The sequence below is a fragment of the Melospiza melodia genome, chromosome 26, assembly GCF_035770615.1.
Source record: "Melospiza melodia melodia isolate bMelMel2 chromosome 26, bMelMel2.pri, whole genome shotgun sequence".
Classification (NCBI taxonomy): Eukaryota; Metazoa; Chordata; class Aves; order Passeriformes; family Passerellidae; genus Melospiza; species Melospiza melodia.
The window spans coordinates 3065938-3081707 of record NC_086219.1 but is presented as its reverse complement, the minus strand read 5'-3'; the positions used below and the strand labels follow the sequence as shown (position 1 = coordinate 3081707).

Here is a 15770-nt window from a genome sequence, read left to right as displayed (position 1 = left end):
CTATTCATTTAGTATAGTTTTAATATAATATATATCATAAAATAATAAATCAAGGCTTCTGGAACATGGTGTCAGATCCTCGTCTCTTCCCTCTTCCTCGAACCCCTGTGAACACCATCACAGAGAACCAAAGGAAACCATCAGGAGAACCGAAGGAAACCATCAGGAGAGCCCAAGGATGCTGTGGGAAATGGATTTGTAGGGAATTCTCCAAACCTGACAGAAAGCTCACACTGTGTGCAAACCTTGAGGTAAGAAATGCTGATTTAGAAATGCCATGGGATGGGACAGACGTTGCTGAGAGAGAAATGGAGCTAGAGACAAGTTTTAAAGGGTGGCCTTGGAAATAAGAATGGATATTTTGGGGAAATAGAACTGTGAAAGATGCCACAGCACCACCTGCACCCCTCATTCTGACACCCCTCCCAAAAATCCCTTTGTGTGCCCACATGAGCTCATCCCTGACGGGGAGGACACATCTCCCAGCCCAGGGTCACAGGGTTACAGAGCACCAGGAGCAGCTGAGGGAGCTGGGAGGGCTCAGCCTGGAGAGAAGGAAGCTCAGGAAGAACATTCTCACTCCTCCAGCTCCCTGACAGGAGGGTGCAGCCAGATGGGGTCAGGCTCTGCTCCCACAGAATGGGGACAGGACAATGGGAAACAGCCCCAAGTTGCACCAGAGGAGGTTTAGATTGGATAATTGGGATTTTTTTTTTTTTTCACAGAAAAGCTTGTCAGACTTTGGAATGGGATACCCAGGGAGGTGGTGGAATCACTATCCCTGGAAGTGTTCAAAGGAAGTGTGGACAAGGCACTTGAAGGCAGGGTTGAACTACAGCATTCCTGCATCAGGGAACAGAGGGTTTAATCATTGCCTGGGCAGATTGGCACTTGAGATGTTTCTGCATCTCCTTTATAGCCCTGTTGATGTGCTCATCAAACAGAATCTGCTCTTTCATCCTTGGAATTCACAGAATTTTCTCTGGATAAAGGCTGCAGCACTATGGGTTAGGAGCCGACAGCTGCTTAGAGCGAGGAAATGCAGATGTAGGAAATTAATAAAGGAAGGAATTGTGTTCCCCCATAAATCCAGCTCACAGTAAAATCAAAAAGGTATAAATAAAAACACTAATTGGGAAATAACAACTCCTTTTGTAGGAGGAAACCATGACAGACTTTCCTTATTTCAGAGACTTTCAGCTGTCCTGAAGATGAGCAGTTAATGTGAGTGCTCCTCAGCAAAAATCCAAATGTTAACTTGTGAGTGTGCATCTAAAATTTAAGTTTATCCCTTTTGTAAATAGAAACCTCAAATTTCTAAATACTCAACTGAAATCCGAGCCTGTAGCTCTTGTGGCAAAATTGAACATAAGAGACACATCAACCAAAGTTTGTACCCACTTTTTGCACCCAAAAAAGTCCCCTCAGCAGGAGCCACCATGAGAACTTTGAAACTGCATAAAACTGCGACAGGAGACGGAGGTATTTAATTTATTATTAAATTGATCTGCTTAAATTTGGAGCTGGATGGGTACGTGAGGAGTTCTGTGGATAGAACAGTTTGAAAATTTGTTTCCTGCACGCCATTTTAAAAAATTCAATCATTTTTCCACAGCTGAGGTTGGCTATAGCCGGGACTGGCATTGGGAACGGCGGCGCTCGCCGCTGCGCGCCAGAGACTTGGCCTGGGGAGCTGGGCTTGCTTGAGAATCTCCAGATCTGCTCCCAAGGTTATTAAAAATTACAAAGCAAACAGAAGATGCTGATTTCCTACCAGACAAAACAAGCTATTTCTGAGGGAATTAGTCATCCCAGCTCTGCTCTAATTCCGCCGCTCCTGGCGGAGACGTCGGCGCGGAGCTGCTCCTCTCCCTGCCGGTGCCCAGTGCCCAGCTGGGCTGGCACATCCTGGGCTATTCCCACATCCCTGGGGTGTTTCCATGCCCTGGGGGTCAGTGTGGACGCCGTGGGGTGCCCGGCTCACCTGCAGGTGTAGCGCTCCTTGCCCTTGCGCAGGATGGGGTCGGAGAGCGTTGGCGGCGGCGATCTGAAGTTGAAGGGGTGGTGGGGAAGGGGCTGCAGGGACGAGCCAGAGTCGGCCTTCATGGCTGCAAAGCTCTCCAGTTTCTCTGTCATCGTCTCGATGGCTGACATCTGCAAGGACAAGGAGATAGCTGCTGTCAGAGGAATCCCCAGGAAGGGCAAGATCTGATGCACAAAACACCGGTTTTGGTTGGGCAAAGCCTCCTGCTGGTGTTGGCTGTCTTGGAAGTTGGAGGCACGGTGGGAAATGGAGCCACTGGATCCAGCCAGGAATGACTGGAGTAGTGTATTGGTCATGGAGAACGCAGGAAAGGCACAACTGGCAAAGCCAGGCATTTAGGTCCAGAAATGAGCACTTGTTCACTTTCTGCAGTGTGCATGTGCTCACTTTCAAAAATTACCTCAGAATACACCTAAGACACCAATTTTTATCAGGAATTCCACTGAAATTTTTACTGGGAAAATTCTGAAACTAAACACGATGGTCAGAGATGCCTGAGGTAGAACTCAGTACCAAAGTCTTGGGAGTTCTGATTTCTCCTACAGCGTCCCAAGGGCTCAGAAGGACAGGGCAGTGAGGGGTGGGTGCGCAGGCAGGGACACAAACCCAGGAAAGGTGGAACAGGCAAGTTTTGGGCACAAAGCAGAAGAATCCTGGCCAGAGTGGAGTGGGAAGGACGTGTGATGGCTGCTCAGGGAGCTGAGAGAGGAGAGGAGAGGAGAGGAGAGGAGAGGAGAGGAGAGGAGAGGAGAGGAGAGGAGAGGAGAGGAGAGGAGAGGAGAGGAGAGGAGAGGAGAGGAGAGGAGAGGAGAGGAGAGGAGAGGAGAGGAGAGGAGAGGAGAGGAGAGGAGAGGAGAGGAGAGGAGAGGAGAGGAGAGGAGAGGTGGAAGGGGTGAAGAGGGGAAGAGGAGGAGTTAAGATCAGGCTCAGGATGGAGTGGATCCACAGGGAGCTTGCTGGTGAAGAGGCCAACACTTTAATTATGGCTAGGAAAGGTTCAGCACCTCCTAAAGGTGATGGAAGGATGGGTGGGAGGTTGCTGAGTTTCCTGGAGTCAAAGGGAGCTCCAGCCAAACCACTGGATGTGAGCAATGGCTGGGTGAGTTACGGGCAGGAGGGGCAGCACCTACACATCCTACACATCCCTTTGGGGTGGGAGCAGCTGGCATGCAGGCCTGGAGCTCGCAGAATGACCCTGGATGCTTGCTCAGATTCAGTTTGTGTGACTTGGCCTTGTACTCACAGACACGAGATTAAACACCACACCAGAAAGAGGGAGAAAGGGAAAACCCTGGAGATACAGGAGAAGGATAAAGCAGAAAAGGAAAGAATGAAGCTGGGCCATGTGCAAAAAAGTAAAAAGTGAATCTGCATAAAAATCCTGCCTGAAGAACAGCACTTTTACTTTCATTACGGCGCAACAGGAAATCCAAGTCCGAGGGAGCAGCGCGGCTCGGCCGCCGCCGCCGGCTCCTCCGACGTCCAGCTCTGCGCACTCCTGAGAGCACTCTGGAGATACCAGGGGCAGAAGAGAGGGCTAAAACAAACAAGGCAGCAATAAAGCTGCCTCCTGGCCGCGCTGACATCAGTGGGACAGGCGGAGGCAGCTGGGGCAGCAGCGAGGAGCGGAAGGCAGTAGGAAGCCATACATCACCCCGAGATGCTCGATTGTACAGGAAGGGCTGACCTTTTGCACGTTTACACTTTATTAAACTGGGCTTTAAAAGGGTTGGAGGGGGGGGGGGAGGGCAGAGGGAGAAGAGAGCCAAGATATTGTTTAAAAATATATGGCTGTGAAAAAAAAAGTTGTCTTAATCACCCCCGAAGACATTGTGAGGGCTGACAAGCATTCATAAGCTGTTAAAAAAGAGGAGTAGTAACCCCCATTTCTCGATAATAGATCCACAGCCCCTTAGCTGGAGGCTCCCAGCCCATGATAAATAGTAAGTAATACTTAGCACCAGCCACTTGAAAAGGTTACTTGATCATTTACAGCACCAGCTCTGCCCCAGCTGCCAGTCATGCAACAAAACCATCACGTTAAAAAGCTCTCCGGACCTTTCAGAGCCGAGCTCTCAGCCCTTCACCCAGGTACCTGGAGCTCTCCTTTGTTGTGCCCTGTTCTTTAGGCACTTAGTCAGAGATATTTGCTGGCTTGAGAGCCGTAGGCTGGTTTTAAAATTCTAAACACTGGCCACGGCCTCTCTAGTGGCAAAGGCACTTTGCTATTTAGGGAACAACTGCCTGGTTATAATAAAACAGAAAGGGGGAAGAAAAGAAACTTAACAGGTGAGGAAAGGCTTTCCATTAAGTTATCAAAAAGTTACACGGGTTATTTATGTTGTCCAGAGTTTCATTTGGAATAGACAATGTAGGAAAGCTCCCAGGGAGCAAAGGAACTTCTGCCAACGACTGGGTAAGAAATAAGAGCTGCCTGAAATTCATTTTGAGAGAGGAAACCTCTCCTGAATGCTTTTATCACATCTTCTGGCTTCATCACATCCCAGTGAGGGCACTCTGAGAGAGCTGGGGATTACTCACAGAGGAAAAGGCTGAGACCAGACTCATGTTAGGAGTGAGAAAAGCCTGGGTAGAACGTGACTCTGACTGGTTGGTTTATGGTTTAGGACCAACGTGACTCCACTGTTGGTCCTAATGAAGAAAGCAGAAGCAGGAACCCTGAAAATGTGATTTCTTAGGAAAAGATCCAGGATCCAGAATTCTTAGCAATGCTGGATCCAGGGAATTGTCACGGCCTCAAGGCTGCCAGAGCTCTCAGACACAGGGTGGGATTGTTGGGGTGTCCTGTGCAGGGCACAGGTTGGACTGGATGGTCCTTCCAGCTCAGGATATTAACACTGGAGATTCTGTGATAATGCTGGAAGAGATCTGGTGGTACAAATCTCTCATATTCTGGAAAAATGCCCCATGTTCCTTTGCTGTGTCTGAAATACCTGATTGAGCGCAGCATGGGAACGGCGCCTCTCCAGATCGAGTGATCTGAGCACAGCGCCCGCCTTATTAAAAATCATTATTAAAAATCAGTTATCAGGAAGCTTTGGGTTGGAGTGATTGTGAATTTGAGGCTATTCTGTGTGATAAGCTGCTAGAGATAACCAGACCTTGCAGATCTTTCCACTGCCATGGGAAGAGGACGTGGTCAGGGTTTCAGGAACAATGTTAACAACCTTCCACCCAGAGTTTGCTCCTGCTTGGGGTCTGAATGTTTCTCATCGTCTCCTTGGGTTGCTTTGCCACGCTGGCTCCTCCCTGCTATCAGATTCTTTACAGGCAGATATCCCCACTATTCTAAGCCACACAAACACAGGATGTTCCTGGCCAGCCTGTCACCATTATCCAGCCTGGATGAAGGAAAAATCGGGGGAAGTTATTAACCAAACTCTGAGGCTGGTGTGAAACAATGCGGGAACTAAGTTTAGCTGTGAAAGCCACCAGGACCCAGATTTCACAAACCTGCAGGTTATTTATCTAAGGTGGGAAACATTATCAGGGGAGAACAATGCTTGTGACTATAAAGGAGAGCACAATGAGGAGCAGGGAGCTGGGATCCCAGCCTGGGCATAGCAGGAGGGACACGCACAGCTGAACCCACTGCCATGCGCTCCTCATGATGTAGGAAATTCAGGAAGGTGGAAAATGCTGCTGCCTTGGGGCTGGGCTGTCCTTCTCCACCTTCTACCACTGCAAATGACACCCCTAGGTGTTCCCAAAGGGAAAAACACGCAGGAATTGTGAGCTGTGGAGTTTGGCAGAGCCTATGAGCTGCCCATCCCTGTTTTTCTGGTACAGCTGCCATCATCCTCAAACTGGGAATTAAATGTGTCTGGAAGGAACTGGTGGAGAACAGTGGAGTTTCCAGTCAGGTCTTAGGATGAGGAGGAGCCTGATCCCAGTGATCCCAGTGATCCCAGTGATCCCAGTGGTCCCAGTGTGTACCAGCTCCACCCCAGCATCCCATCAACAGCGTCCCTGCTTTTACCTGGGGGTGAAAAAGCAGCGGGGAGGGTCGCAGGTACTTCTCCTTGAGGGCACCCACGGGGTCTGTCACCTTCCGCTTCTCCACCCTGCTGGACAACAACACAGAGGGTTACATACCCCACAGGCAGCCCCACACAGCCACACTGGGCTGAAATTGCACACAGGGTTATTCTCTTACTCACACAAACGTCTTACACCCCCTTCTCCTGGACACTACTGATTCTGATGCACAATTGCCCCACAAAAAGCACTGGAAATAACATGAACACCAATCCCCTCCTTTGGGCAGTAATTTTTTTAAAGCCTTCAGGCTGATGACTAAGAAAACATTTTGCTCCTGCTCTTCTGCAGCGGTTTGTAAACCTCTGCTGTTGTGAAAGGTCATGGAAAACCTTGCATTTAGAGCAAAACTGTCTGAGCAGGAGAAGCTCTAGGGTCCACAGCAGGCAGCCCCCGCATGGAAAAAAAATAAAATTGTCTTTGGGAGTTTGCATTTATCTGAAGAGTTAACACTGGGCCAGACTCTGCAGCCCCAAGCGTGCTGAAATCATTAGGTGTTTCATATTTGTTTCCTCCCTCTCAGCTGAGACATAATTTGCATTGAGTTTCTTTGGCAAGCCCATGTGAACAACGATTTAAAAAGTGAGGGACTGGTGGGAGAATTCTGAAGTGGCTCAGAAACCTGAGTTCTTCTGATATCACCTTGGCCCACTCAAATATTTCATGTTTAAGCATCTGAGATGCAGAAATGACCCTAAAGTGAGGCTCCTATTTTTGAAAATATTGGCTTTGCTTCCACAAAATATTCTACTTACAGGGAAATGGAGGTGTGGAATCACAAAAAAGACAAACTGAGATGTTCTCTAAGGGAAAAAAAAGTGTTGAGGAAGTAACTCCAACAAACACAGCTGCATCTTTAAACGGTTGGAATTGAGTCCATCCAGCTAAAGCAGCAGAAATCCAAGAGTAAGAGTGATTTTTAACTACATTAGTCTAGCATAAATTGAGAGCAAATTATTTTTGCTGCATTTCAGCTGATTGGTGTGTGGATCAAATTACCAAAGAGTTTAAAGAAGAGCCCTGCCGAGTGCAGTCAGCGAACTGTGCTTAATCTGCATTTAATTCTTCTTGGGTAGAGGGAAAAGAGAAGAGCTGGATTGGAAACGCAGCTAGAATTAGGGGGCTTTGGAAGGTACGTGCTTTTACGGGTCTGAGTTGCCAAAAAACCCAAAGAATAAGCAAAAAGTTGCTCCCTGAGCCCCTCTGACCAGCCCAGCTTTGCTCTCCATAAAGGAACATCCCTGATCCCAGCAGAGCCCTGCCTGCTCCGTGCGCGTAAAACCCGGTGAACTGACAGCATTTCCCCATCTCTGCCATCTCCCAGCCCCAGGAATGGAAACACGAGGTCCAAACGTCCCCGTCAGAGCCGAATTCCGCAGCGCCTGGAGGATTAAGCCGATGGTTTCAGCCCAGTGCCTGAGAACGTCACCCCCACGGGCTGAGCTAAAAACTGCCCCCATTTCAGACTGTCTGGCCGCATTAAATTATATCACCAGGAGAAAATGTCAAGGATTTAAGTGGCCTTTGGGAGAGAAAAAAAAAAAAAAAACGGAGGAGCCAAATGATGTGAGAGAGTCTGATAAAGGGAAGTTTAGAAACAAAATATTTCCATATTTTTCAAGCTGGGACTTGGAAGCTGGGCTGTTTCGCTCATTACATCAGAAGTCTGATTCGCGAGCAACGCCACCACTGACTTTCTATTTTAACACATGACTAAAACTATGTTCATCCCATGGAATGCAACAAACGATGCCCCCATCCTTCGCTTCCATCTGTCTTCTGGGCCTTTACGGTTTTCCCGAGGCCGCTGTTTTAATTGGCAGCGGCTTTTCCAAGCCCTGTTATTTCATCATTCCTGCTGAGAATGCCCAGAGGTGGCAGGACCCTACAAGGATTCTTTTGCCTTTCTATCCCATTTATTGATTATTTTCTTTCCCCCTCAAGGAGTAATTTTTGTGAGCACTGTTCACACCATGCCTGATATCTCCAGGAGGAGATGGCCACGGTGGGTGCCAGGCAGGACACGGCACCTCCTGAGGTGCCCCCATTTCAGATGGCACAGTGTGGGCACGTCACCCCCGTAAGCTGGCAGAGCCAGAGACACTCATTTAGCCAGCAGTGAGGGCTCACTAATCCTCATCCCAGCCGACAGCTCCTTGGCCTGGCCAGACACTGACATCACTTTTTCCCACAGTTATCAGCCCTGGGCTGTCGTGGTGCTCGCAGACCTCTGAGCGCCCATCCCACCGTCACACCACGGTGGCTCTGAGGTTTTCCAGTGCCAGGGATGAGGCAGATACTGCAGGGGAACAGCCAGAAACCTCCCAGCAGGCTGGGCACAGCAAGGATCAGCAGGCATTCAGCACAAGGAATGCAAGGACAAAGCATTCACCTCCATGAACTGAGTCCAGGAGTGCTTCAGGATAAGCACATGTATCCAGGTGGATGCTGTGGAGTATTTAGACATGGTAATGTCTAATTTAGATGTGTTAATGTCTATATCAAACTAGTTCAGGACATGCCTTTCACTGGACTTTGCTAAAATTAAATGTGCCATGTCCACCATATCCAAGGGCCATGCCTGGATGGGTAACACACAAATTTACTGTTACCCTCACCACAAAATTATAATAGCTCCCTTTGGGAACAGGTTTCATAAAAAGCTCTGAAGCAACAAGAGGCCAAAGTCTTCCCTTTTTGCCTCCTCCTGAACTGATTCCTTCTGGAAGTTGAGCTGACATTTGGATAACTTCACCCAGCCTGCTCTACACACGCCTTCCATGCTCAGCTCATTCTGACGTAACGCATCAGGCCCTCCTCAGAACCATCTGTTCAAGTGACACCAGAAAGGCCTTGCTATCTCCCAAGAAAGATAAATCTGTGAGAAATCTATCTGCGAGAGATCTGGGTAGTAACACGCTACCATGTGTTTACACAGTACTTGTTACTCCAAGAGTAACAGGTTTCGGCAGGTTGGGTCTGCACCAGCAGCTCGGAAAAAAACCCAAGAAATGGCATTAGAAAGGAAAAGGGAGGGAGGGAGAAAGAAAGGTGAACTGGCTCACAAAAGGCCCTCGAGACAGTCAGTGGGAGAGCTGCATTTCCAGGCTCCCAGGGCTCCTGACTCATTCCCAAGCCATGAGAGCCCAGGGCTCCAAGGCAATCTGAACTCTGCATTCTTATCGAATCAAACCTCTGGAATTTCTCCAGCAGAAGTGCCATCTTAGCGATGGCTCGTGGGAGAGTCCTTAAATAGGTCAAGTTTCTTCTTTATCAAAATAAGGATGTGTTCTTTACACACTGATTATGAGGGCTCCTTGCAATTACTCAGGCCTTTCCATTCAGGAAATTCAAAGTATGGAGAAGTACAAACAACAACAGGAGATGCTCAACTGTTCTTCCCAACCAGCCTGCATCCTCCCCTGCCTCAGGGTGTGGTGTCAGCTGGAAAAGGAGCTGGTTAGGGAAGGGCTTAAGGCAGGGTATGTTAATACCTGTAGATGGGGTCCATGAAAAAGGGCGATGGCTTAGCGTAGTGCAGGGAAGGCTGCTGAGGCAGCTGGGACTGGGAAATCTTAGGTAAGACCTCACTTGCCATCAGCTTCCTCTCCCCATAAATGTGGTTTTTCCGTGGCTCTCTCCCTCCGTTCTGGCTGGCTCGGATGCGGTTGCCAATGCTCAGATCCAGTGGCTGCTCCTCCCCTGAGGACGGGGCTGGGAGGACCTTGGGGGGCGGCAGGATTGGCTTAATCTCTTTTGGCTTCGTGGTGAGATCGAAGGGGGACTCCGAGCTGGTGCCACCGACTTTGTGGAGGTCCCTGGGTGACTTTGGTTCTGCCTTGACCAGCAAGTTGTGGTTGAGGGTCCGCTCCGTGAAAGGGTAGAGGGAGTGGGGGAAATTGGGGAGGAACTGGAAGGGGAACATGGAATGATACGGGAGCGAACCCATCTTTTTCTCCTGCATGCCCATAAAGCCAGGCCCGAAATACTTCTCTGCGATGGAGGCGATAGCTTTAATGGAGTCATTGGCAGCGCCCGAGGTGGGCAGCAGGTGCTCCTCGGGGGGAGGAAAGAAGGAATGCTGAGAATAGAAGAGAGGGATCTCGCTCGTGGTGTTGGTGGAACTGGCAGACACCGAGCTGCTGACAAAATCTGGCTTGGTCTCCATTTGTTTGCTCTTGTCTTTCGTTTTGTCCCTGTCACTCTCCGCGTCACTGTCCAGGTCAGAGCCCGTGCCGGTCGTGGTGTCCAGATCCGTGCCCGTGGTCGTATTGACATCCTCAAAGTCACTGCCATCGGACATGTCACTGTTCCTGGCTTTTAGCTTCTCCAGGTAGGAGTTTTCCAGGCTGCTTTCACATTTCTCCTCCCCTGAAGGAGCCTGGTTGCTGTTGCTCACTGCAGAGATCAGGGGCAACGCTGGGTTCCCGAGGGGGCTGGGGAGCTTCGCGTCCGGAGTGTGGTTGAGGGGACTTTTGAGCAGCTGCGTGGGCGGTAACAAGGGGGGCCTGGGGTACAGAGAAGGTGGAAAAATCCCAGGAAATCCCGGGGTGAGGGCGGGGAATGCTGGAGGTGCTGGCGAGAACGGGAGCCCACCAGGATGCGGACGGGACGGGAAATACTCATTAAAGCCCAGGCTGGCGTGGTTGAGGTTGGGAGAGGGCTTGGATTTGTCCATGATGGAGGTGGGCGTGAGGGGAAGGCCGGGGGCGAAGATGCCGGCGGGGCTGTAATGGTTCTTGCCCTCGCAGAAGCGCCGGTGCTTGTTGAGGGAGGAGGTAGTGCTGAACATCTGCCCGCAGTCCTTGCACTTGATCTGGGTGCGGCAGTCTGCGTGCATCCGCTTGTGGCGGCACAGGTTGGAGAACTGCGTGTAGGACTTGTGACAGACCTCACCTAAAGCGTCAACAGGAACCAACAACAAAAGGCATATGAAATTAACAGGAAAAAATAGCAGGGATTCGCTGTGGATTTCACCAGCCCGCCCCCACACCGCCCCATCTGCTCCATCCCTGGGATCTCCCAACCCCGAAGAGCAGTGGAACATCATTGCCTCTCCCTTTGAATAAAGTCCATCCTGGAGAATCTCTCAATCCACAGAAATCTGAGGGGACATGCTAGCTCTGCTCAAAGTCTGGGGGAATTTTCAGGGAAGATTATCATGGAATCACAGAATGGTTTGGTTAGGAGGGGCATAAAGCCCATGTCAAGCCCACAGTCCTTGCACTTGATCTGGGTGCGGCAGTCTGCGTGCATCCGCTTGTGGCGGCACAGGTTGGAGAACTGCGTGTAGGACTTGTGACAGACCTCACCTAAAGCGTCAACAGGAACCAACAACAAAAGGCATATGAAATTAACGGGAAAAAATAGCAGGGATTCACCAGCCCGTCCCCACACCGCCCCATCCGTGGGATCTCTCCGCCTGGAAGAGCAGTGGAACATCACCGCCTCTCCCTTTGGATGAAGCCTATCCTAGAGAAGGTCTCAACTCACAGAAGTCTGAGGGGATGTGCTAGCTCTGCTCAAAGTCTGGGGGAATTTTCAGGGAAGATTATCATGGTTTGGTTGGGAGGGGCATAAAGCCCATCTCATCCCGCCCACTGCCATGGGCAGGGACACCTCCCACTGTCCCAGGTTGCTCCTGGCCCTGGAGACTTCCAGGGATCCAGGGGCAGCCACAACTTCTCTGGGAACCCTGTGCCAGGGCCTGCCCACCCTCACAGGGAAGAATTCTTCTGTATATCCAACTTAAATTCAAATTTCAGTTTGAATGCATTCCCTCTTGTCCTGTCACTCCAAAGTCCCTCTCCATCTTCCCTGTCGCCCCTGCAGGTCCTGGAAGGTGCTGTGAGATCTCCAGCCTGAAGAAATCTCTCAGCCCAGATCCAGAGGAAGATGCTCAAATCCCCTCAGAACATCTTTGCCCTAGTTTTTAATGATAACATCTATTTATCCCAGCTCATCTGCTTCCTATTAGTCCTAGCATGGCAGGAAGCACTGAGGGCTGGAGGGAGAAGAACTTTGCCTCATTTAATCTAACCTGCCCTTCCTTAATGCCCTCAGTGGTACACAACCCCTGCAGGGGGATGCTCTATAAATCCCTTGGCTTCTGCCAGGACTGGGATCTCTTTTTTTAATCCTTTAAATCAGTCCAACACCCCTGCCCCACTAACTGAAGCCACATCAGCATTTTCTCTAACAACCTGTAAATACCAAGCTTTCAAAACACGGATTTTTATGACCCCTTTTTCACCTCCAGACTTGCTGCTGTGGAAGAAACAGGGCAAAGCGAGACAGAAATCCCACCCCAAACTTTTCTACACATCAAAACACTGTGACTTTTTTATTATCTGGCGCCTCTTTCAACATGGGAATAAACGTGGTGGTGAGTTAGCACGCTCCTTCCCCCGGGGAACTGCTGTTATCACCCTTTTGTGAGCAGGGAAACTGAGACAAAGCAGGGGAAGGACATTGTTTGTGCTTGGACAGGCAAGGACATGAATCCAAGTTCTGACACTACTGCTCAGGGACTGCTCAGTGCTCCTTCCTTCCTCCCAGCTTTACTGATAGGTGCATGTGAGCATGATTTCCCCTGTATTTTCTCCTAAGTCTTTAGGATTTACTTCAGCGCTTGGATATTGAATGATTGGTGGGAGAGTATTTCACTAGCGGCTCAGAAAATACAATAACATAATAAATTCCAATTGAAATTCAAAGCAGAGGTGGATAAAATTCAATGAATTTGACATTTCCGTTCAGACGGGCACCCCAAAATCCAAAGGAGTGTCACTGAAGGCTCTACTTTCTAACTGCACTGTAAATTCAGGCTGTCTTGTCCCCAGAGTATTTAATTGTTTGGCCCTGACACAGCCCAGAGCTGCAGGGAAACACAAACAGGACAAGAAAGTCATCACAAGAGTTTGGATGTTTGAGCCAATCCTAATTTTTGGATTATGTAGATTATTATTGAGCCAATCCTAATAACTTTAAAATCTCGGATCAGGTCTCCTGAACTGCTCTTAGTGCATACACAGAGTTTTATGGCTGTTGTAAGTATTATTTCAGCTATTTGCAAAGAAAAGGTTTATTTGGCCTTTTTACCCCATTTTAAAGAGTTTTCTTTAAAAATATTCAAACAGAGCTCTTAAAAGAAGTACTGAATTTATTTTACATGAAAATTCAGCACTGCTGAATTTTATTTCCATGATTGTCTCTTAAATACAACAATCTCTGCTTTTTTTCTTTTTTCCAAGGGAGTCAGTTATCACCATCCCTGAAATTGTTCAAAAAACCACTTAGGAATGTGCTTTAGTGATGAGCACAGCAGTGCTGGGTTAAGGGTTGGACTTGATGATCTCAGAGGGCTTTTCCAACTGTAACCATTCCATGATTCCAGAATTCTTCCATTTTTCAATAAAGAGAAGTGCTAGAGCTCTGAGAGCTCACATCAGCCTTCTAAAATGAGGAAAACTGGAAAATTTCTGTTAAATCTCCAGTTATCCAATGATTTAGTAATTCCACGTGGAACGGTCTCTCTTGCCCCCCTGATTTCTGCAGTTATAAAGCTACAGGTTTGGGGTCTTTTGAAAGCCAAATAAAATATTGTAAAAAATTAAACAGCAACGCACTTAGACCCTTTTTCTTCCACTGAACAGGGAATAAAAAAGGGAAAAACAGGGAGAAAAAAGAACGAACTTCCTGGTGAATCCTGCAGTGTGGATTTGAAGCTGTTAATGGATTCCACATTGATGGACAAAACGACCTGACACATCTGTCCAGGCAGGATCCCTCTGCAGTTGTTGCACACTCTGATTTGCTCTGACAACTCCCTAATTCTGATGAGGTGAGAGTGAGGAGATTATGAGAAATCCCTCATCCCCCTGCAGCAATCCTGGGAGTCAAATTATCCCTTTCATGTGCCCAGTGAAAGATTGCAGCAAAATGAATGAGAGGAGCGTTTCTTCTTCCTCTGCTGACACCCAGCTGATTATCTCAGGACACTGATTACCTCGGGACATTAATGAAATGAGTCTCCCAGGATATTTCTCCATGCTGTTCCCATTATTCCAACAGGGGAAAAAAGGCAGGGGTGGGTTCAGTGGCTTCCTTACCGTAACATCAAAGCCTGGAATCAAACCCAGATCCCGGCCCGTGCCTGAGCAACGTGTTCTGAAGTGTCAGGAAGTGATCCCTAAAGTTCCTGGGGCTTTGTTGTGACACCATCCACCTCCCTGCACAGTTATCCAAACCCAATGGGTGCTGTGTCAATTAAAAAAAAATATACAGCCCTAGGAATGACAAGGACTGAGATGGGTGGCTCTCCAGGGAAAATGCCCTTCTGGAAATATCCCACCAAGGAGAGCGCTGAGGACACAGTTCATCTGCTGTTTATTTGGCTCCCAGCATTATCTAGATGAAACATGCAGTAAATAAAGAAGAAAAAACTTTCTTTTTTGGAAAAAAACACCTTCTCATCTCTGTGATTATTCCAAGCTCTTTACAACGGCTCCAGGATTTGAGACACCCCTGTAAAACATTTCGATCAGGCTGTGCCAGCTATTTATTTATGTCACCAACAGGAACATTCGAAAGCGATTAAGGAAAAAAAAAAAAAAAAAAAAAAGACGAGAGAAAGAAAAGATATGAGAAAATGGCATCGCTGTGACCGCTGAGAGACTCAGCTTTTAACTTGTCAAGAAAGTCAAAAACTGCCACGAATGTTTACTGAAAAAACAGGGGAGCATGCAAAAAAAAAAAAAAAACCCAAAAAAAAGAGAAAAAAAAATTCATCTTGCACTCCGAGCTATAAAATTACAGCGGCCGGGGATGGGAGGGCTGGGGGGGCCCCTGCAGGATCCCTGCAATTACAGGCTGGTGATGGCCGTGACAACTTACATATGAAAGGTTTGACAGTGCTGTGGATGTGCTTGTGCTGCTTGAGGCCCGAGGAGGTGGCGAAGGTCTTGCCGCAGTCGGGGCAGGCGTGGGCCCGCGCGCCCACGTGCTGCGAGCGGATGTGCCGCTGGAGGTTGCTGGGGTCCGTAAACACCTGCGGGGGAAAAAACAACTTCAGGAGAGGGGGAAAAGCACCAGGAGAGGAGTCTGCATGTGGAAAGTGGGGTTTTTTTTGGTGTTTTTTTTTCTTATTTTTTAGGGTTTTTTTCAGCGCTGCTCATGGTTTGAGGAGCGCGGAGTGGACAGGGGAGAACTAGATATGAAAGAGCTCTGTTTGTGCCCTGCCAGGCTGTGGCACCTCCCTGAGTGTGTGGTGCTCATGGCTGGACAGGTCTGTGGTACCTCTTTGAGTGTTCATGGTTGGACAGGTCTGTGGCACCTCCCTGAGTGTGTGGTGCTTATGGTTGGACAGGTCTGTGGCACCTCTTCGAGTGTTCATGGTTGGACAGGACTCCCTGAGTCCTGAGTGTGTGGTGAACATGGTTTGATGGGTCTGTGGCATCTCCTCAAGTGTGTGGTGCTCATGGTTGGACATGTCTGTGGCACCTCCTTGAGTGCTCATGGTTGGACAAATCTGTGGCACCTCCTCAGGTGTGTGGTGCTCATGGTTGGATAGGTCTGTGGCACCTCGTCGAGTGCCCATGGTTGAACAGCTCTGTGGCTGTTCTTGGTCCCAGGTGAATCCCCCCGTGGACATTGTGTCCTCCACCCC

At 48.9% G+C, this 15770-nt stretch overlaps 1 protein-coding gene across 1 annotated transcript in view; it reads right to left on the bottom strand.

Annotated features, from left to right (window-relative positions):
• The window catches only part of PRDM16 (PR/SET domain 16), a 300196-nt gene that overhangs the window by 15894 nt on the left and 268532 nt on the right, over positions 1-15770 (bottom strand). Inside the window, exons 8-11 of the mRNA XM_063176900.1 lie at positions 14999-15152; positions 9598-10999; positions 6045-6132; positions 1985-2154 (exon numbers count right to left, since the gene is read on the bottom strand). Of these exons, the coding sequence (XP_063032970.1) occupies positions 1985-2154; positions 6045-6132; positions 9598-10999; positions 14999-15152 (1814 nt within the window). The remainder of the gene's footprint in view (positions 1-1984; positions 2155-6044; positions 6133-9597; positions 11000-14998; positions 15153-15770) is intronic.